Below are 24,341 nucleotides of genomic sequence, written 5' to 3' on the forward strand. Positions count from 1 at the left end.
GTGCTATATAAGGACCTAAACTAGAACTCATAGCCTATAACATTTCTACTTTCAGGATCTTTTTATTACCTTTCTCTTTCCATAAATGCTGCATCTTTATGTATTAGATTTGCCACTCTCGCTTTGCAGGAAACTAGTGCTGAAGCATGATAACAGTATCCTGCTCAGTCCCCTTTAAGTTTATCATGTTTCCTGTAGCTTTGCAATCTTTACATTTTGCTTCCAGAGGAATCCCAACATCTTCATATGCTTGATGGGGGAACCCATATCAGCTACACTCCAATACATTATAACACTTCGTGCCATCTTAATACTTTTTATTCTGTTCATCTTCCACTAAAAAAAACAGGAAAAGCCTCCACGGAAAATCAAAACAAAACAGCAAAAGTAACATAGTAATGTAGTAGATGACGGCAGAAAAAGACCTGCATGGTCCATCCAGTCTGCCCAACAAGATAACTCATATGTGCCACTTTTTGTGTATACCTTACCTTGATTTGCACCTGTCTTTTTCAGGGCACAGACCGTATAAGTCTGCCCAGCACTATCCCCGCCCCCTCCTCCCAACCACCAGCCCCGCCTCCCACCACCGGCTCTGCCACAGACCGTATAAGTGCCCAGCACTATCCCCGCCCCTGCCCCCCACCACCGGCTCTGGCACGGACTGTATAAGTCTGCCCAGCACTATCTCCGCCTCCCAACCACCAGCCCCGTCTCCCACTACCGGCTCTGGCACAGACCGTATAAGTCTGCCCAGCACTATCCCCGCCTCCCACTACCGGCTCTTGCCACCCAATCTCGGTTAAGCTCCTGAGGATCCATTCCTTCTGAACAGGATTCCTTTATGTTTATCCCACGCATGTTTGAATTCCGTTACCGTTTTCATCTCCACCACCTCCCGTGGGAGGGCATTCCAAGCATCCACTAATCTCTCTGCGAAAGAAAGTAGAGGCTGACAAATGTACAAATCAATAGGGAGATAATATCAAAAACAATTTATTCAGAATATTCACATCAAGGACCCGACACGGTCCGTGTTTCGGCACGGGTCACAAACAACTTTCTACAGAAAACACAAAACAAATTTTAAAAAATAAAAAAAATTATAATAAATTTTTAAAACATAATTATGTTTTAAAAATGTAATCTCATTTATTTTTTATTTTTTTAAATTTGTTTTGTGTTTTCTGTAGAAAGTTGTTTGTGACCCGTGCCGAAACACGGACCGTGTCGGGTCCTTGATATGAATATTCTGAATAAACTGTTTTTGATATTATCTCCCTATTGGTTTGTACATTTGTCAGCCTCTACTTTTGCTGTTTCATCTTCCACTAAACACATCCAGAACTCCATCCATTCATCCAACCAACCAACCCACATTCTAACCTCACATGTCCTTTCCCATCAAACTAACTGCTGTTAGTTCCCCACAGCAAACTCATCTACAGTATCCAGATCCAAAATTCCCCGCTCCCCTCCAACTACATTACTACACCATTCCGACCTCTTGCAGATCCTAAGGTCAACAAAGATAAGGAAGAATCAATATCATCCCCCAGGAAACATCAACAACATTAATTATTATAAACCTAATGATACCCCACCCTGTTGTGCATTAACATATACATCTCTGAGTGGGAGCTTCCTCAAAACTAATGCCCACAACAGAACAGTAACAGATTAAGCCTCTTAAATTAAAAACTACCCCCAGCCTGGCACTCACTACTGCAACCATACTCAGAAAAAAAATATATATATATATACTATATAATAAAAAGCACCTCCAACATTCTGAAGCTGACTCTGTGGCAGTGTAGGGTTCGTAAGTCTGTAGTTCAGTGTTTCATTGGCTCTCACTGTCCACGCCCTCACGTCGAGGAAACGGAATGCTGCATAGTTGCCAAGGAAACAAACGCGACGTCATAGGAACGAAGAACCAATCAGAACGGAACTTGGAGGAGGAAGTGGAGTGGATTGAATCTCTAACAAACAATCATATACAGGGAGCTACGAACGTCAGTGGAGGCAAGTGCACGGAAGGGAAGACAAACATTTAATCACTTTGTCACTCACTCACACACACACACACACACACACACACACAATCAATCACTCTGTGTATCTCTCTCTTACACTGTCTGTAAAACACACTGTCACTCTCAGTCTATCACATGGGAACTGTATGTTGCATTCTCATGAGTAAGGAGCTCTTCTGATGTGATTGTTAAACTGATTGAAGGGCCTGAACAAGGAAATCTTTTACCACGTTGTAACCCAGTTTACACAAAAAATATTGTATATAAAGAAATCTTACACATGTAAACAACAATTATATTCAGAATACAACCATGGAAACATTAATGGCAGGAACTCATTACATTGCTAGCGCCCGTTTCATTGCGTTAAGAAACGGGCCTTTTTTACTAGTATATATATATATTCCATATCAGCTCCTCCTTACAACGGTCAATACCCTGCTTTGTTACACTCTCTGCATAGTATCTCTCCACTGCTAGAAAACCTTGTAGCTTCATCTGTTCCAGGAAAGCCTGTAACCAACATAAACATCCCCCCTGTATCAACACTGTTCTTAAGCTTCAGAGGCCACCATCCTGAATGACTGCCTCTTCAGTCTCTTTCTTCCATTGCCCCTTAGGGAGCACAACCTTCAATGAGTTTGCTGCATGTGTCCTCTGCATGCTCATTTTTACCAGGCCCATCTCCATCATGACTTTTCAAGCTTCCTCCAAAGTTTTAGATTTATATGTGGAGTGATGTGGTAGCTGTGTTAGTCCACTTTTAAAGGTTATAAATAGAAATAAAACAAAGCATAGAAGAGAAGATGATTCCTTTTTTTATTGGACTGACAATACATTTTTTGATTAGCTTTCAAAGGTAACTTGTTCTTCAGATCAGAAATAAGCAAATGTTGATAAAGAACAGTATATATATGTGACAGTATATGATGTTTCACTGTTCTTTATCAACATTTGCTTATTTCTGATCTGAAGAACAAGTTACCTTCGAAAGCTAATAAAAAATGTATTTAGTCCTATAAAAGAGATCTTATTTTATGTTTTGTTTTATTTCTATTAAGTTTATATGAAATCCTGTTCATTGTATATATTTTAAAAAAATCTAAAAGGACAGAGCCACCTGTGGCGTACGTTTCCTTCTTAAGTCCTGAGGTAATTCCTTAAAGTCTCACCTCTTTTGCAAAGTAATGGGGGAAAGATCGCCATAAATTTCAGCCTTAATACCATAAGGTGTTGTATAATAACAGCAGCAGTGGCTCTTGAAATCTAGTGACTACTGTCGGGAAAATACCATGTTCTTTGCATTAGTGCAGCTTCCCCAAGTGATGTGCTAATGCGACAAAATAAATTGCCTTGAAGGGGGCTCCTGGTCCAGCCAATTCTATGCACTCTGGACCAGTGATATTGCTTGCTTCAAACCGTTCCTTTATTTACAATTCAACAACCATCCTCAAGGATACTCGTTTTAGTTTTATTTATTTATTTTTATTCAATTAACTGCATATCTATGTGGGTATGAAAGTGGCTTCAATGAACTGTTTTAAGTATAGACAGAGGACAGAATTACATGTTAAAAAAAACGTGAGAACTCAAACAGTAGTACTATGAAAGTACATATCGGAAAATATTCTTGGTAAAGTCATGCAAATTCTTAGAAGAGCTGTTGATACCAGTAGTGGCCAAGGGACTCATCATGGCTTGTATCCTAAGACTAAAATGGAAACCTTGAAATCAACAGTTCAGTTGGAAACTTTTTAAGCCTGGGCAAACAAGATGTTAATGTAGCCACTGTGGCCTACTGCATTTAATCTTGTTCTCTCAATGTTCATCTTCTTTCAAGAGTCAAATGCAGTTCTTGCTACTCTGGCACATAGTTATTTTGTAATCTGTACTGAGATTCTGTAGCATGAAGATGATAGGATCTTGCAGCTCCATGCCAAAGGCTGAGCAAGGTGCAGGGAGAGGCTAGAGGGGATTACCCAGTTTCTCAGGAAGTAGACTCCAGCTGAATAAGGGCCCCACCACCACCATATATACAAAAAGCAAAATTACAGGAGGCTGCAGGCTACAAAGGAACCTGATATACACAAAAGAAAAATCTGTGGGACTGATTCACCAGTCACTACAATCATAAATGTGCAAGCTAAATTGTGTCAGTAAATGTCAGGGGCAGCTCAAGGCAATCTGTTGACTGAGGGGAGGTTTGAGATGATGTTTCCTTCTGCAAGGCTGGTGTTAGACATGCAGTGGCCTTTGGCCCTTTGTGGCAAGGGGACCCAAGGCAATTGCCCTAGTTTGTACCTTCTAACACCAGCCCTCTCCTTTTGTCTGACATACTTGCAGCAGTCTGTGTAAAGTATGCAGTTTCTGAGATGCAGACTAAATTTTAGGGGTGGGCATCTAGTGCACTATTAATACAAAAATAAAATTTTTAAAATGTAAACTGTGATTAAATGTTTTAATCTTGAGCAAACTTTTTAACTCCTGTCTGTTTCCCAGCATTGCTTTCTCTCCCCTGCCTATCCTGTTCCACGTTGGCATAATTAACAGAGAGAAGACATCGGCAGCAGTTGCAAGTAACATGTCGGAATCGCTGCTGGAGACCCTACGAAGAACCAGATAAATATTAAGATAAATGCAGGGGGAGCTTTGAATTGTATTATCAGGCAGCTTTACTGCAGATTGTGGCCCATTGGCAGAAGGATATTGATAATCCTTGGACCAGAATGGACGCAAAGGCCTGTGATCTAGTTCCATTATGGGCACTGCCCTGGCTCCCCTTTTCACACTTGAAAGAGAAATTGACCACCACAAGCCCTATCCCGAGAGCTCCTTTATCCTTATAGGTGATGATACGTAAATTTATTTTTGCACAGAGACAATATAATTTAACCACCCCCATACAATATGCTGTTAAATTCACCCCGGGGCTCCTTGATAAAAAAATATATACCCCATTGTCAAACAAGTTATCATTGGTCTAAAACCCTCCTTTCAACCGTTGTTGAACAAACCAAAAAAATAAGCGTTTTTATTTGACAATAACTTTCTCATTCAACAACTGTATATAGTAAACATTACTTAGCTTCTAAATAGCTTGAAGTGATTGTCAGCTCCTCTTTTGTATATGAACACTGTGAACTCCTGGGTAGAGGTACCTACTGATGAAGCCATAGCGAAACGGATCCCCGTAGGGACCTCTACCCAGGAGTTCACAGTGTTCATATACAAAAGAGGAGCTGACAATCACTTCAAGCTATTTAGAAGCTAAGTAATGTTTACTATATACAGTTGTTGAATGACAAAGTTATTGTCAAATAAAAACGCTTATTTTTTTTTGGTTTGTTCAATAACGGTGGAAAGGAGGGTTTTAGACCAATGATGACTTGTTTGACCAACCACATACATAGGAAACAACCAGGAATGTGGTTTAAGGTCTAAATGAGGTATTTTCCTCCTAATTTTTATTTTTATATTTAGATTAAGAAAATACAGAAAAGAGATAAAGATTTGTATTAGGACACCATATAATATTTATAGAGGTACTCTACTGCATGTATATATGGTAATAAGAGCCATTGAAGATTTGGTTGTAGAATACACCCAATATCCGTTTTCTGTGACTACATTTATCATGGCCATTTATGCCAATGAAAACCTGGTGTAAATGCCGACACCTAAATAATGCACAGAACAGGTATGTTCTATAACAGTGCAGGTAAATTCTAGGATCGCCCATGGCCATGCCCCCTTTTCAGATCTGTGTCTTAGAATTTATGTGCATCAATTTATAGAATACACTTAGACATTTGTCTACGTACATTCTAATGCCAATTAGTGTCTAATTGCTTGATTGGCTTGTTAAGCTAATTACGTTGCACACACAAATCCAGAATACGCCAGATTTGCACACACAACTCAAGTTGCACTATATAGAATCTGGTGGATAACGTATGTTCTTTGGCAGCATATTCAACCATTTTGTTGCTTGATACGAAACAGTTAAGGAGAATTCTGTCTTACAAATTATACATTAAGGTGAAGGAAACTGAAGCATCAAATAATGTCTAAAATTACTAATGCAATTCTTACTAAGCATGAAAATTACATTTACCATGCACTGTGATGCATGGCCATATAGAACATAACAAAAATGAAACGTGCCTGCGTTGGAAGCCAGTGGAATTTACAAAAGCAATGACCTGGCACTTTCAAAATTAGTAGTTTTACATATCAGTCAGGCTGCTGTGTTCTGTAATGTCTGTAGTTGGCGTCAGATAGCTAGATGTCATCCAACATATGAAATGTTGCAATAGTCCAAATGTGCCATTATTAGTGTCTGTACTACAAGTTGAAATACTCTAGGTTCAAAACAAGCCCTAAAACATATTAACTTCCACAATAATTCAAACATCTTTGTTGTTAACAGCTGTACATGGAATTCAAAATTGAAAAGATTATCTAATGTCACAGCCAAGATTTTCAATTGTGATTCCATCTTGTAACTTACACCATCAAGTATAAAACCATTAATTGAACATTTCCAGCAAGAATGCTTTATAAGTAAACATTTTGTCTTGTCAGTGTTAAACTTTAATTTAGATGCCATGACCCAGGACTCAAAAGAGTGGAGGAGTAGCCTAGTGGTGAGTGCAGTGGACTTTGATCCTGGGGAACTGAGTTCAATTCCCACTGCAGCTCCTTGTGACTCTGGGCAAGTCACTTAACCCTCCATTGCCCCTGGTACAAAATAAGTCCCATTTCCCTAAATACTGCAACCTCTGTCAAATTTTAGATGTAATGTCTTGGATCTCCCCATCAAAAAGAATACAGATGGTTTCATCATCCATATAAATAAAAGGGTGGTGCCCTATTTCCTCCAATTTGAGGCCCAAAGGGGTCATAAGTATATTTAAAAAAAGAACTGGAGACATTGGGAAGCCCTGGGGTACTCCACATCTAGGGATCCATTCCAAAGATAATTCACCCTTCATTTTCATTGGTAAGATCTTTTGGTAAGAAAACCTCTAAACCAATACAACACTGTTCTTGTTATACCATGAGATCATTAAATTCAGCATTATGTTATGACCTACTAAGCCGAAAGCACTAAACATATCAATTGTAATAACAGAACATGTTTACCCAAAGTAATTAGTTGTTTTGTGTTGGAGTCTGAATTTGTAATCCACTTTGGGCCTTTGATAAGGGACTTGGCGGAATATATATAGGACAGATTAGATCAGATTAACCCAGTCCTCTGGACATACCCAGGGCTGATGCAGAAAGCTGTGTGGTTACCGCAGGTTTTAACAGGGTTGTAACACATGTTTTTACTGAAATGTGAGTGCATCATAGACAGTAAGAACGTATGTGATGGACTTCTGCACATCTTAGAGAGAATGTCAAATACAGAAATCAAAGGAGATTGAGGTGGATTTAAAAATAACTTTAGCAGCAATAACAGCAGCACTGGCTTGGGGAGGGGGAGCGGCAGACAGGTGGCCAAAAGTAAACAAAAGAAGGACAATGACATTGCAATGAAATAATTTTTTTCAAGTGACAACACACCCTGAAAGGATACAGGCAGAGGCAGTTTGAAGGAGGACTAGACATTCAGATACCTCACAGAATATATCAAAATCACAACATGCAAAAAGTTTCAGTAAAAAGACATTTGTAGAGCAAAAGGCAATGGCAAAAGGCAGAAAAGGGATAGACTTGGGAGTAACATAAGGACATTTTTTTCACAAACAGGGTGGTGAATGCATGGACCAGCCTCCCAGAGGAAGTAGTTAAACTCTGGAATTCGTTGCCAGAGAATGTGGTAAAAGTGGTTAGCTTAGCGGAGTTTAAAAAAGGTTTGGACGGCTTCCTAAAGAAAAAGTCCGTAGACCATTATTAAATGGAGTTGGGGAAAATCCACTATTTCTGGGATAAGCAGTATAGAATGTTTTGTACTTTTTTGGGATCTTGCCAGGTATGTGTGACCTGGATTGGCCACTGTTAGAAACAGGATGCTGTGCTTGATGGACCTTTGGTCTTTCCCAGTATGGCAATACTTATGTACTTAGTTATGTCAAAAATAGTTTGACTTCAAGAAAGCTTTTCATAAGCACAGGAAATCCTTAGATGCAGGATAGTGATAATAAAATTGAAGATCTTGAAGGGTCTGTAGTACTCTCAAAAGAAGAGACAACAGCAGATTGGCTGGTCATTACTGTCTTTAACTGCAGCTATATGCTCTAGTCCTGTTCACAGGTGTTTTCTAGCTTGTGCGTAAGCTGCTTTTTGGGCAATCCATAAGAAGGTGGATATTTCCCTGGATTCTATATAGTGCGACTTGAGATATGCACACACAAATCAGGTCATATTCTGGATTTGTGTGCACAACTTAATCAGCTTAACAAGCCAATCAGTGCTGATAATTGAACTTAAAAAGCAATTATTGATACTAATTGACATTAATTAGAATTTACATGCACTAATGTCTAAGCGTATTCTATAATGTGATGCACGTAAATGATAATTAGTAGCAGCAGACTTTCACATACCACTCTGTGCCCCTTGTCTCCTGCAATTCTGTGGGCACAAAATCCAGTCCTTTCCGCAGAATTAGCGAAGAGACTGGGAACCAAGCAGATCTAGCAGGCAGGGGCTAGCAGGCTGTTTAAAGTACCTTCCGCTCCTGTGCTGATCGAGAGCAGCAGGAGAAGGGTTGCACTGTCCTAAGCCATGCCCGTCACCTCTGTCGCCTTGTCCCAACCGCTTTGAACTGCACAGATTCCCCCCTCCCCAATCTAGGATCTCCTCTGTCCTCTCTATGATTACACTCTCCTCTGAGATCCTTCCCCGCCTTCCTTCTCAACACCAATCACTGAGTCCTTGCCTCCCCAACAAAGAACCCAATGAATTAGCTGGGCAAAGAAATGCCAGAAAATAACTTTTTTTTTCTAAAATTAGAAACAATGGGCCAGATTCTGTACAGCGCTCCGCACAAAAATCCAAGCATAGTCTATAACAACACGCATAACTTAATTGGCTTAAGCCAATCAGCATTGTTAACAGCACTTAAGCAATAATGAGCACTAATTGGCAATTAGAATTTATGTGCACAACTTGCTAAGCATACGCAGTGTGCCTAACTTCTAACATGTGCAAGCAAAAAGGGGTGTGGTTATGGGTGGGGAAAATGGGCATTTTGGGGGCGTTCTGAAATTTACATGCTTTGCTATAGAATATGGCCCACTGCGCCTAAATCTACGTGCTGGGATTTACACCATGTTTTGTTGGCATAAATGGAGGTGTGTAGTTTTAGGCACTGTGATATCAACTACACGTATTTTATATACCACGCCTAAATCTAGGCACCAATTATAGAGTACACAAGTGGAAATTCTTTCTGCGCTGATTTTTTAGGCAGCATATATAGAATCTCCCTCCAATGTGCTAAATGTGAAATGCAAATGTATGAAAATGTGCCACATAGTTGCTGCAGAATTTTGAAAATTCGTAGGATTTGCAAACTCTTGCTGCAGAATCATCTGCACAGATAGGGATAGGGATTGTGGTGGGTGTGATACTAGTGACTCATTCCGCCCAAACTAGAACTCTTAAGCCAGTCTAGCAGTTGCTGTATTGATAAGCAAGAAAGACAACTAAAAGTTACTGGAGATCTGATTAAGAGTTGATCCAGGAAATTGTTCTACAAAAGGGTTATTTGTTCATAAAAGCAATTAATAAATCCTAAGAAATAATTAAAAATTAATAAATGTTCTAATCTAAACATTTTCCCTTAGATACAAAATTGAAAAATACCCTTTAATGCCTCTAGTAATCCTCCTAGGTGACTTTTTCCTTGTGTTTTTTCCTAACATTTAGGAGATTCATTCCACCAGCATTTGTACATTTCGAAGGATGGCTCCATCTACTCTTGCAGCATTATGTCCAATACTAAGCCGCGTAAGCGTCTATGTGCGCCCAATGTGTACCAAAATGGAGTTACTGCTCGACTACTGTGTGGCTGTTGCGGTAATTTCATTTTTGGCACGCATCTGACATGTGCATCTGAAAAATATTTTTTATTTTTGGGCACGCATAACGGACGTGGGCCATGGCATTTGGTGCACATACGTCATTACCGCTCAAGTCTTTACCGCTAGGTCAATGGCTGGCGGTAAGGTCTCAGACCCAAAATGGATGCACGGCAATTTTCATTTTGCCGCTCGTCCATTTTTGGCAAAAAAAATTTTAAAAGTCCTTTTTTACAAGGCATGCTAAAAAATGGATCAGCGCGTGCCCAAAACCTGCGCTCACAATAAAGACATTTTTCAGCGCGCTTTTGTAATAGGACCCCCCCCCCCCCCCTCCAAGTCACAATACATGTGAACATCTTTCTCATCCTATCGCTAGGCGTCAGACTATCTTCTTTCACTTGAGATTAGTCACTTTCACAGCACTCCGACTCATTGAAGGTCATATTAGCAACTTGTAGCCGTGCAGAGTACTGGGAACCCATCTCTCACTTCCCTAGTTAACAAAAATTTCACAGCTGTGGTTTCTGGGCAAGTTCCCTCCGGAGTTTCAAAGGGCTCCACGTGATTTATTTGAAATTAGCAGAGGGGTCATTCCAAGAAGAAGACGAAAAGTCAAGAAGAGAGCAAGGAAGTGTCTACAAACTCTCACGCCGCAGGGATGAGCCGGGGCTACTGAGAGCGACACACAGAGAGCCCGGGGCAAGTGTGTGGGGCTAGCGATCGCCCCCTGCCACCCTCATGCTCTTACCTACCCCGCCCCGGGCTGAGCTGTACGTCCGGCATGTCCGAAGCGCGAAGCAGCACCAGCGGCCTACGGAGCGGATCCACCTCCGGTTCCGAACACGACTTCCAGTCTCAGGTACGGCCCCCCCGGGACGCGATCGCATCTCACCCTGTCCCCCTCCGCTCCGTGGCTGTTTGGGTGAATTAATGCAGGAACCGGCGACCGGAAGTCGGAGAACCTCCTGTACCCCTAAAAAAAAAGCGCTGGGGGTGTGTATGGGGGCTGCGATCAGGAATCCAGGTTTAGGTAGCTCGATTGGAAAATGCCAGCAGATGTTCTTTTCTGTTTCTCTGTCATTCACCTTGCCTAATTTCACTTTCTGCCTTCAGTTGTAAGTAGAAAGTCCACCACAATTGAAGTTTATATATAGACTGTGGCAATACTGTTGTTGGGTACAACAAGTGATATTTTTCAATTTTTAAAGGTACAAGTTGGTTTCCAGGATTGCTTAGGCAGAGCTGTAAATTACTCTGTGCGCTTAATACATTTGTTAATTTGTTTATACTAATCATGATTAATCGAATTGTGCTATGGAAAGTATTTTCTTTTAATTGTCACTTTCTCAACCAGCTTAATTAGGGATTTTCTCCTACTCCATGCCCCTGCAGGGCCAGTGCAAGGGAATTGGGCATCACAGACAAACCTTCAGCCTTATGTACTCTCTCACCCCCTCCCTGTACATCATGCTTACATATCACATACATACAAGCAATAAGGGCAATTTTGAATTCATTCATTCACCCAGGTAAATGGGCTATTTGAAAAATGCCCACCCTTCCTGCAGGTAAAAGTGTGCATTTTTGGTTCTTTAGCGTTTGTGTGGCTGTTAGGATCAGTTGTTTTGCTTTGACTACAATTACTCTTTACTGTCCCCGTGAAGCTGCTGCCCTAGGCAGCTGCCTAGTCTGGTTTGGCTAGCCCTATGTCCTTCACCTAAATGGGAAGATGCCTTTGTGGAAATTAATGTGTATAACGAGTGATTAAGGGTTGTATATGTGACCAGTGTGTAAAACAGTTTACACACTGTGGGGGTCTTTTACAAAGGCGCAGTAGCGTTTTTAGTGTGTGTTAATGATTAGCGCACGCTAAATGCAAGAGACACCCGTAGGAATATATGGTTTGTCTAGCATTTAGCGCACACTTATTTTTAGTGCACGCTAAAAACACTAGTGTGCCTTTGTAAAAGGACTCCTCAGGTAGGCACATAAAATAGCCCTGATGTATAGATGCTCAGAAAACATTGTGCCTACTAGGAGTAGGGGGCATGCGATGAAGCTACAAAGTAGTAAATTTAAAACGAATCAGAGAAAAGTTTTCTTCACTGAACGTGTAATTCAACTCTGGAATTCGTTGCCAGAAAATGTGGTAAAGAAAGTTAGCTTAGCAGAGTTTTTAAAAAGTTTGGACGGATTCCTAAAGGAAAAGTCCATAGACCATTATTAAATTGGACTTGGGGAAAATCCACTATTTCTGGGATAAGCAGCATAAAATGTTTTGTACTTTTTGGGGGATCTTGCCAGGTATTTGTGACCTGGATTGGCCACTTTTGGAAACAGGATGCTGGGCTTGATGGACCTTTGGGCTGTCCCAGTATGGCAATACTTATGTACTTTTACACGATACAGGGGCTCTTTTTATTAAAGATTAATGTGCACTAAGGGGGTCTTTACAAAGATTAGGAATATAATGGGTGTCTCAGCATTTACCTCTAACTGATTTTTACCACAAGCTAAAAACGCTAGTGTGGCTTTGTAAAAGACCCCCCCCCCCCCCCCTCCACTATGTGCCATGTGGCCTGTAGGTTTAGGTGTCCATTATCATGCACTAGAGAATGACATGGGGATGGGAATGGAGACAGAGCCCATGAGGATGGGGGACAAACTTTGTCCCCATGTCACTTTCTACTTTGAAGCCTGTCAATGAACTGGACTGTTATTTATGTTTGATTGATTCAGACGACAATATTTTTATTTTTTGGAAAAACAAGCAAACATGCCGGCCACAGCTAGCAAAATTTGCATGGGAGATCCTGTACATCTTCTAAGAAGACATCTTCTATTGCAGGGGGGACTATGGAAGACAGGAGAGCTAGACTGGATCCTGAGATTGTTGATCACTTCTTATGCATCCACAGATTAAAACATATTAACTGTGCTTCATAGGGCATATTTCTCCCCTCTAGGTTAAACAGAACAGGTTGTATTTTGTACCCCTGGACAATTTAACAGGATGGATTAGGATTCCTTGCGGTAGTAGAAGTCAGCTATTGTTGGGGTTGGAAGGGAAGAGGGTGCTGGTAGTGGTGGTGGGAGGGTTATTATACCTGCTAGTTGTTATTATTGTTTTCTATTTGTAATTTATACACCACAGATGCACAGCAGATTGTTCCTTTTTATACTTTAATAAAAAGATTTCAATATAAAATCATAAGTGAGTGTTCTGCAGATGAGAACAGAGCCCACAGGGATGGGGCGGGGAATGAGACAGAACCTGCAGGGATGGGGTGGGGATAGAGACAGAACCCACGGAGACGGGGTGGGGACGTTTCATTCTCTAGCATGCACTAAGTTTTAGTAAAATCACCCCATAGGTAGGCATTTCCTCTGGTGAATTTGGGGCAGAGTTGCGGATAACGCACACACTTTATATAGTACGTGTAAAATCACATAAAATAAAATGAGTTATTGTGTAAGGGTGAGAGCAGGTGCAAGTGCCTGCGTTATCCTTCCCTGAGCTAGTTTTATGAAGACACATAGATGTATATTTTGCCAGTTCTTTAGGAAATATTCACACTCAGTGCTCCAATGGTCTTTTCCTATCTAGGTGCTCGTTTATAAAATGACCCTCTTACTGTTTGTGCAGCGCTGCGTATGCTTTGTAGCGCTATAGAAATGCTAAATAGTAGTAGTAGTAGTACTGTTTAACTTGGCAGCCTGAAGACTGTTCACCCTCAGAACAGCTGAATGCATGCTTGCTATTCCTCCACAGGGTTGCCAAATTTGAAACCCTAAATAATTGCATGGGGCCCTCAAAATCATTGCTGTTTACACAAAATGATCTTACGCTGCTCAAGTGGAAAAATATGTAAGAGAGAAAATGAATTTAAAGTATCTATGCTAGTGGTTCCCAAACCTGGTCCTGGAGGCACCCCAGCCAGTCAGGTTTTCAGGATATCCACAATGAGTATTCAGGAGAGAGATTTGCAAGCACTACCTCCACTGCATGCAAACCTCTCTCATGAATATTCATTGTGGATATCCTGAAAACCTGACTGGCTGGGGTGCCTCCAGGACCAGGTTTGGGAACCACTGTGCAAACCCAGTGCTTCGTAAACTGGTCCCAACTGAGAAAAGTGCTTTAAATAGTTTACCTTGAACGATGGTGCTATCCCTGACTGAGAGCTGTCTGCATGAACTTCAACAAATCCCTTAACCTTCATTGTAGGCTGGCTGTTCTATCTTAAAAGTGCATTGAAATTACAGTGCAGAACACCTTGGTTTTCTTTCAGCTTCCAAAGAACCACCTTAAAAAATTGTAGTGATAAAGCACAAAAAAACCCATGCATGATCTGGCACCCCACATCCCACCAGTATTGCAGTCCTTGATTCCATTTCATTCTGATTGCTGTGAAAAGTCCTCTCTCCTGGACCTGGTAGCTGGAAGTAGGACTCAAGAGCCGGTTGTTAATAGGTGCCAGGCAGAAGGAAGACTTGAACTAGCAAATATGTGCCCATCATGTGAAACTCACAACTTATACCATGAATATAAATCAATGCCTTCTGTCTCTTACTTTTATGCATTCCATTACCATCCAACACAAACCCTGCTGTAACTCCAAATGCTTAACCTCTTCTCATTTCCACTATCCATGATGTATTGTAAGCCACATTGAGCCTGCAAAGAGGTGGGATAATGTTGGATACAAATGCAATAAAATAAATAAATAAAATCAAGATTTGTCTTTTGCTTCCACTACACCTTTGTTAGCTCAGTGTTGTGCAAATTATAATTACTGATCAGACATCATACAGTTTGGATCACTTATTCCAACTCTGACCTTAAGATGAGCCACTTATTTTGGTTCACTGTAAGCTAAGCCCTGCTAGCTAGGTTGTACCTGAGGCAATGGAGATGAAGTGACTTTCCCAAGGTCACACCAGTGGTGTCGGTGGGAGAAGCAGGATTTGAACCCTAGTTTTTGGGCTGCTGCTCCAACCACTAGGCAACTAGGATGTATATGATTATTGTATGCACATGATAATTGTATGTTTGACAACACGTAGACAGCAAAACACTTTTCAATACCAAAAGTAAGCATAATGAAATAAAAACAGACTATGAACCAGCTCACAAGACAAGCATACTTAAAGGGAGGTGGTAAAGAGCACAACAATACAAAACCAGAGACATAATCAATGATGGGAATCCGGGAAAGAAATAGGGCAAGGAGGGGAAGTTGCTGCAACTGACAAGATGCTTGCTAGAAAGCCTTGCAGAATAGCCAAGCCTTGATGGAGGCTTGGACAGAACAGTGTGTTTTTAAGCCTGTAAATTATATTGAATATTTCTTGAAGTGCATTTCTCTAGTTTGGCCAGCCGGCGGTGCATGTTTATGTTTAAAACTGTTACAGAGGAATGACCGTTATTTAGTTAGCACACAGATAAAGGAAATGCCTGTAGTGATGTATGCAGCTATTTTTGAAACTTGTTGTTCTCGGCTCTAATTGGCCCAGTAGCTCATTTCTTTTAGATTGTACTGGCGTTTGCCCCAGTATAAGCCAGGGAGAAGAAAGCTGTTTGCTGAAGCCCTGTAAAGCAGTTATATTTGATAACTGGTGAGCAGCTATATGTCCTGATCTCCCCAGGTACTTTCTAGAAAGTAAACAAATGTTTAGTTAGTGTTATAATTGATCCATATTTCAGTTACCTGTTATTGTTTGCTGATTGCACATTTTTTGTTCATTGTTCAAGTTTTAAGACAATAAACAATTTAGTTTGTTGCCTCTGCCTGTCTGAACTGATAAAAAATCCTGGTGGTTTGTGTGTTGGGTCTTTGAATGCTTTCTGGGAACTGTGGGACCACTTGGAGTGTGGCCCCAGTAACCTAGGAATCACTGGGGATAATTTGAGAGCAGGAGACTCGCTCTGAGGTGGTTGGGACCCAGTCGGTGGGAGGAGGGTGCTAGTGTAGAGCACAAGCGGCAGGTGCAAACAGACCTGAGCTGAGCTAGGGATAGACCACCTAAATGGCCGCAGGGTAACCCCAGGAGGGTGGCTAGGCATTTTGTGACAGAGGCTTTGAACATCCTAAAGGAAGATTCAATGCAGAGATCTACAGGAATAGAATTCCATATAATGAGGGCCTAGCAACCAAAACCTGTACTACATAAGGTTTCCAATCTGAAGTTGGATGAGGATGGAATCACAAGATAGTGTTAGAAGAGGGTGAGGGTGAAAAGAAATCAAAGAACAGGCTAGATAATGGGAGAACCAGAGTAGTAAGCATGGTGAGTGAGAAAAGAAATATTTTGTGATAAATCCAGTGCCGTAGCAAGGGCGGCTGTCACCCAGGGCGGTTCGCTGCTGCCCCCCCCCCCCAGGTGCAGCACGACACCCCCCCTCGGCACACATTCTTACCTAGTGGTGTAGGGAGCAGGGAACCAGCGGAGTCGACACCCCCCCCCAGCGGCGTGCACCCGGGGCAGACCGCCCCTCCCACCCCCCTTCCTACGCCACTGGATAAATCCTGCTTTGAATGGAGAGCCAGTGGTGTTCAGCTAAGAATGTGGAAACATGATCAGATCCCTTGCATGATAGATAAGTTTCACTATAGTATTGTGAATAATTTGTGCTTATGCTGATATTGGAGGATACCAACCAGGAGGGAATTGCAAAGGTCTAAGCCAGCAGTTCTCAACCCAGCCCTCAGGGCACACCCAGCCAATCAGGTTTTTAGGATATCTGCAATGCATATGCATGAGAGAGGTTTGTATGCACTGCCTCCTTGGAATGCAAACCTATCTCATGCATATGCATTGTGGATATCCTGAAAACCTGACTGGCTGGATGTGCCCCAAGGACTTGGTTAAGAACCACTGGTCTAAGCGGTTAAGGACTAGGGAATGCAGGAGAATCTTTAAAGACTTCGATCTAGAAACAGCTGTAGTGATCGAATCTTCCTAAACACAAAGAAAGAGCATTGAACTACTCATGAGATGTAAGGACTAAAAGATGAATGATTCATCAAAAAGTACACCTAGGAACTGAAGCGAGGTCTTGAGAGGAATCAGGATGTGATTAATGTAGGGTTGAAAATTTATAGATTTATACCTTGCACAGCAATAATCCCTTCATCTGTCATTGGCACTTTGCCACTATTCTATTTTTTTTCTTTTCTTTGCATTTTTATCTTTACTGATATTTTATTTTAAAATTGTAACATTGCTGGATTATTATTTACACAAAGGGAATTTGTCTTTTTACTTTTGATTGCTTAATTACTTCTTCCCTGGATTGTGCTATAACATTATAGTTGTTCTTAATTTTGTACTTTGTTTATAAAAATGTAATAAATTATTTGAACTAAAAAGAATTGCAAGGGTGAAGAATTGCCCTTCCTGGAAAACAGAGGGATTCAGATTAAGTTTCTGTTGGGTGATCCTGGTTGCAATATTGTCCAAATTACTGGATAAGATTGCTAGGAGAGATGAATTTCAGGAACTGTGGGTGATCAGAAGTTGGATGTCATCTGCATAGAGATATATACTGATTCCCAGATCTTGGATTAGAGTTAAGAGGCCAGTTTCCTGCAGGTAAGTGAGAAGGGGACAGAAACCGTCTCTATGAAGCCAGTTCCTATAGACAAAGTGTGAAGTGAGTGATTAGTTACATCAAAGATGGTACTGAGATCCAATTTGAGCAATAGAACTCTTTTCCTAGCGTCAAGATGAGTAATGATCTCATTCAGCATTGCTACTAGAGCTGTTTCAGTGCTGTGAGGACCTCCTGAAGTCCATGTGTTCAGGGGTGAAAGACGTAAGTTGTCGACACTGACACGGGGCATCCCCAGGGGTGTGTTTTGAAAAATAAAACAGATGGGGTAATTCTATAAAATGATTGCTGATTAAGCCCATCAGATGTTTAGAATACTCATATATGTGCCTATGCACTGTTCTGAAAATATGCACATACCTTATAATGAAGAACATATCTTATGTAGTGCATATTTGACAGATGGATTTACACCAAGAGTTCTCAACCCAGTCCTTGGTATACACCTAGCCAATCAGGTTTCCAGGATACACACAATGACTATAATTTGCATGTACTACCTCCATTTTGTGCAAATCTATTCATGTATATTCATTGTGGGTATTCTGAAAACCTAACTGGCCAGGTGTAGCCCGAGGACTGGGTTGAGAACCCCTGGTGTACACATAGGTGGAGTCTGAGTGGATTGAAAGTTGATGCAAAGACTGTGGCTAACAAGTAGCCATGGGCCTAGTTCCGGTGGAGACAGTTTGAGAACTGTACCTTAATGCAATCAGTTGAAATTTCTGAGGAGACAAGCATGACCATTCCTGTTTTGTTTCCTTTATATCGGTGGTTTTGAACCCAGTCCTTGGGACCACCTGACCAGTCAGGTTTTCAGGATATCCGTAATAAATATGCATATGAGAGAGTTGCATACACTGCGTCCTTGGTATGCAGATCTATCTCGTCCATATTTATTGTGGATATCCTGAAAACCTGACTGGCTGGGGTTTCCCCCAGGACAGGTTTCAGAATCCCTGTCCTAATGCATTGTCGTAGTTGTACTCCTGCCTCCATTTGAAATTAGCACTGTGGCTGTGAAAGTGCATCATGGAGGGGGTTCCAGCACTGACTCAGTCTCCCTTGAGAAAGTCATTTGATGGGTGCACTCAGGACTCCTCTGCCTGTTCCTTAATGAAGGTTTCAACCATCCCCAAACTGCTTTGCTGGTTTTTTTTTAAACAAATTGGATTACTATAATTAGAAATGGAGCTCAGGGCCTGTCCCTGAAATGTGACGACATAGGACTTTTGTACCTTGCTTCACAAAAACCAATGCTGCTGAGCATTCATGAGTAATACCTAGCTGTAGACGCTTGTTGCCTGTCAGATTCAGCTGTGTGTATTTTGCATTACAAAAGTGGTTTCTCACATTAAAATACTTTTTACTGGTAGATATATAAAGGAAAATGGTGGTTAACCGATTGAGATATATAATTAGCATTTGAGTCTCTGTGTTTGCATATGATGTTACATCCTGCTGTGGGCAAGACAAATTGCATCTTAGCAGAAGAAACATGGATGTTTGCTTTTTAAAAAAAACATTTTGGGGGGGGGGGGGGTGGGGGGCAATGACTGTTGTTATAGAAGATCAAGGTTTAGCAGCCATGTTGGTCTGTGAGCTTTCAAAAGCTCACATTGGGCCCTTCAAATGTACAAGGAACCCATATGATTTTGAAACGTCACATTCTACATCACTATTGGTCATTTGTTATGTTGGGTCAGTGAAAGGGTGAGAGGAATCCTGCTTTGGGAAATCAAATAAAACCTAGTTCCTTAGAAGTAATCTAGTTCTACACAGGCTATCTTTGCCTCTAGTTTATGATCCTCAGCTCTGAAACAGGCAGGGATGGATTTTCATCATAAGTACATAAGTAATGCCACACTGGGAAAAGACCAAGGGTCCATCGAGCCCAGCATCCTATCCACGACAGCGGCCAATTCAGGCCAAGGGCACCTTGCAAGCTTCCCAAACGTACAAACATTCTATACATGTTATTCCTGGAATTGTGGATTTTTCCCAAGTCCATTTAGTAGCGGTTTATGGACTTGGCCTTTAGGAAACCGTCTAACCCCTTTTAAAACTCTGCCAAGCTAACCGCCTTCACCACGTTCTCCAGCAATGAATTCCAGAGTTTAATTACGCGTTAGGTGAAGAAAAATTTTCTCCGATTTGTTTTAAATTTACTACACTGTAGTTTCATCGCATGCCTCCTAGTCCTAGTATTTTTGGAAAGCGTGAACAGACGCTTCACATCCACCTGTTCCACTCCACTCATTATTTTATATACCTCTATCATGTCTCCCCTCAGCCGTCTCTTCTCCAAGCTGAAAAGCCCTAGCCTCCTTAGTCTTTCTTCATAAGGAAGTCGTCCCATCCCCACTATCATTTTAGTCGCCCTTCGCTGCACCTTTTCCAGTTCCACTATATCTTTCTTGAGATGCGGCGACCAGAATTGAACACAATACTCAAGGTGCGGTCGCACCATGGAGCGATATAATGGCATTATAACATCCTCACACCTGTTTTCCATACCTTTCCTAATAATACCCAACATTCTATTCGCTTTCCGAGCCGCAGCAGCACACTGAGCAGAAGGTTTCAGTGTATTATCGACGACGATACCCAGATCCCTTTCTTGGTCCGTAACTCCTAACGTGGAACCTTGCATGTCGTAGCTATAATTCGGGTTCTTTTTTCCCACATGCATCACCTTGCACTTGCTCACATTAAACGTCATCTGCCATCTAGCCGCCCAGTCTCCCAGTCTCGTAAGGTCCTTCTGTAATTTTTCACAATCCTGTCGCGAGTTAACGACTTTGAATAACTTTGTGTCATCAGCAAATTTAATTACCTCGCTAGTTACTCCCATCTCTAAATCATTTATAAATATATTAAAAAGCAGCGGTCCTAGCACAGACCCCTGAGGAACCCCACTAACTACCCTTCTCCATTGTGAATACTGCCCATTTAACCCCACTCTCTGTTTCCTATCCTTCAACCAGTTTTTAATCCACAATAGGACTTTTCCTCCTATCCCATGACCCTCCAATTTCCTCTGTAGCCTTTCATGAGGTACCTTGTCAAACGCCTTTTGAAAATCCAGATACACAATATCAACCGGCTCCCCTTTGTCCATATGTTTGTTTACTCCTTCAAAGAATTGAAGTAAATTGGTCAGGCAAGATTTCCCCCCACAAAAGCTGTGCTGACTTGGTCTCAGTAATCCATGTCCTCGGATGTGCTCTGTAATTTTGTTTTTAATAATAGCCTCTACCATTTTCCCCGGCACCGACGTCAGACTCACCGGTCTATAATTTCCCGGATCTCCCCTGGAACCTTTTTTAAAAATGGGCGTTAAATTGGCCACCCTCCAATCTTCCGGTACCACGCTTGATTTTAAGGATAAATTGCATATCACTAGCAGTAGCTCTGCAAGCTCATTTTTCAGTTCTATCAGTACTCTAGGATGAATACCATCCGGTCCATGGATGATGAGGGTGGGGGAGAGGCCCTGTGCTCCCTTCTGATCCTGCCCTCTCCTGGCATTCTCTCTTACCTACCTCTCAGCCCTCTTTGGTCCACTCCTCAAGCAACAGCAACTCACTTAAAACATTCAGCACTGGAGGGAATTGCATAATTGTCTATACCTAAATCTGAACCTGAATACAGGGCTTCCCAAATGTGTTTTAGGACTCCGCAGCCAGCTGCATTGTGTGAATAGCCATAATGGAATGCATTACTACATATATATTTATCAGGAATATCCTGAAATTTATTTATTGCATTTGTAACCCACATTTTCCCACCTCTTTGCAGGCTCAATATGGCTTACAGTGTGTCGTTGTTAGTAGATAGTAGATTAGGAGATCACAGTTAGTGTTACATAGAAAGTAGTATCATCAAAATTTAAACAGGTAGCTTATAAGTAGAAAACATTATTGATAATAGGTAAGGTGGAGATATCATAGAAAATAGCGTGATCGATTTTCAAACTAGTGGATGTAGGCAAGGTAAGGTTGTGATGCTGCTCTTATTGGTATGCCTTGTTGAATAGGTGGGTCTTCAGGGATTTGCGAAAGTTGGTTAGTTCATATGTAGTTTTTAAGCTGCGCGGCAATGCTTTCCATAGCTGTGTACTCAGGTAAGAGAAGTTAGACACATGCGTTAGTTTGTATTTTAGGCGTTTACAACTGGGGAAGTGCAGATTAAGGAATGTTCGAGATGACTTTTTTGTGTTCCTGGGTGGCAGGTCTATCAGATCTGACATGTAGGCTGGGGCGTTTCCGTGGATGATTTTTACTTATGTGCTGTAGGGTTCCTTGGACAGGTTTGGGAAGATCTGTGGAACCTTCTACCAAGTAAACTGCAGAAACCATAATATCCATAGCTGGAAGGCACTTGTACTGAACTGAGTGTTGCTGATGCTTGTTTTAGAGCAGCCATTCCCAACCCAGTCCTTGGGGCACGCATAGTCCCATTGGGTATTCAGGATATCCACAATGAATATGCATGCACTGCCTCAATTACATGCAGATCTAACTCATGAATATTCACTGTGGATATCCTGAAAACCTGTTTGGTCTAGGTGTGCCCCCAGAGAATGAGTTGGGAATGGCTAGTTTAGAGGTACAGTTCAGTTAATTTATGCACCTCCCCTTACCTCCTTACACAGACATATACCTGAGGCCTGGAGAGGATTCAAAAATGTTTATAACTCTTGTGGGGCCACCACTGGGTCTGTGGCAGTCTTTGCTAAAAGTAAGTCTTATTTCATTATGAGATGTTGATCTGGCCTGACTTTCTGCCCAACCCCAGATACAGTCTGATGATTATCATTTTGAAAAACTAGGCATTAGAAACTGGATTGGATTAACCTCTCTCATGGGCGGTTAGCTTGACGGAGTTTAAAAAGGGGTTAGATAGATTCCTAAAGGACAAGTCCATAGACCGCTATTAAATGGACTTGGAAAAATTCCGCATTTTTAGGTATAACTTGTCTGGAATGTTTTTACGTTTGGGGAGCGTGCCAGGTGCCCTTGACCTGGATTGGCCACTGTCGGTGACAGGATGCTGGGCTAGATGGACCTTTGGTCTTTCCCAGTATGGCACTACTTATGTACTTATGTACTTATGTAATACATAGGGTAAAACGGGCCATTGCTGTTCCATGGGCTTATCACTGTATCAAAATCTGCTCTTGAAGGGATTAAAGCAAAGCTGTAAAAATCACACTTGGGGCCATGTTTACTAAGGCCCGCTAGCGTTTTTAGCGTGCACTAAACGCTAGAGACGTCCATATGGGCATCTCTAGTGTTTAGCACTTGCTAATTTTTAGCACATGCTAAAAATGCTAGCATGCCTCTAGGTTGGCTTAGTTAACAGGGCCCTTAATATTTAAAGGATAGTCATTTTTTGGAGTGAATAGTATCATACAGTTGGCAGCATCACCATGAATTCAGCGTATTCAACTCTGATGTTAAAATCTTGTATCTTGTTAAGTACTATTTTTAATGTGCTACAAAATGCTTCAAAGAAAATAATGTAATCACTTATGTTCATTAAAATTCAAGTAAATTGTGTTTTAAACAGGTTCAATATAAAATGTTAACATGGCAAACATATGGCAGTATTGAAATAATATACCAACTATTTTATGATCCAGCCACAGAACCTAATAGGGCCATAGATCTAGTACTCTTGTATCCTCTTCAAGAGTAAAAAGGTAAACATCAAAGACATTCCTGTGCTAAATGTTAATAAGAGTTGTTATCTTCCTCCAGTGCTCGGTTAAATAGCTTGTGCATCACCGAATCACCCAAAACACTGTATTAAACTTGTTTAAAATTAGACAAATTGTTTTGAATTTTGCATAAGTGATTCCACAGTTTTCTTTGTCGCATATTATGAATAGTATTTAGGTACCTATAATATCAGTTGAGCCCCTTCACTTTATAGTGGCAGTGACAGTTGCATGGTTCCTTTAACTCCTATAAGTATATTTACCCTTTAAATAAGTTAAGCATGATTTTCATGGTGTCACATTTCTCCCCATGTTTGTAATCTTGTGATAGCTGCTTTTGCCTTCATTTTCTATTTGATTTAAAGTCTGCTGTTGACAGATGCTAAATTCAGTGACTGGAACGTGCACCGGAACATCTGACATGGCAGGAAAATGATAAGCGCAACACTGGGCCTTCAAGAAAGAGACAATGGCTATCCTTTATTGTGAAAAAGACCCAACACGGGCCGTGTTTCGGTGCACAAGCGCCTGCCTCAGGAGTCAGAGTGTGTCTTCACAATATATGAGCAGAAATATTCAAACAGTCTAAGTAAATTGCCAGTAATCGCTGAGCATTTATTTAATCCAGCCAGACGCTGTTTTTTAAACAGACAGCGTCTGGCTGGATTAAATAAATGCTCAGCGATTGCTGGCAATTTACTTAGACCATTTGAATATTTCTGCTCATATATTGTGAAGACACACTCTGACCCCTGAGGCAGGCGCTTGTGCGCCGAGACACGGCCCATGTCGGGTCTTTTTCGCAATAAAGGATAACCATTGTCTCTTTCTTGAAGGCCCAGTGTTGCTCTTTTTTTGTGTATGTTGTATCTTTGTATGCTGTATTACCCTCTCTTTTGTAATCGAGGAAAATGATAAGCACCAGCAAA

General features: G+C 41.3%; 1 protein-coding gene across 1 annotated transcript in view; it reads left to right on the forward strand.

Moving 5' to 3' along the window:
• Positions 1 to 10,506: 10,506 nt before the first annotated feature.
• The window catches only part of BATF3 (basic leucine zipper ATF-like transcription factor 3), a 52,748-nt gene continuing 38,913 nt past the window's right edge, over positions 10,507 to 24,341 (forward strand). The window contains exon 1 of the mRNA XM_030196061.1: positions 10,507 to 10,931. Coding sequence (XP_030051921.1) covers positions 10,854 to 10,931 — 78 coding nt within the window. The 5' untranslated portion in view covers positions 10,507 to 10,853. The remainder of the gene's footprint in view (positions 10,932 to 24,341) is intronic.

This window comes from Microcaecilia unicolor, chromosome 3 (genome assembly GCF_901765095.1).
Source record: "Microcaecilia unicolor chromosome 3, aMicUni1.1, whole genome shotgun sequence".
NCBI lineage: Eukaryota > Metazoa > Chordata > Amphibia > Gymnophiona > Siphonopidae > Microcaecilia > Microcaecilia unicolor.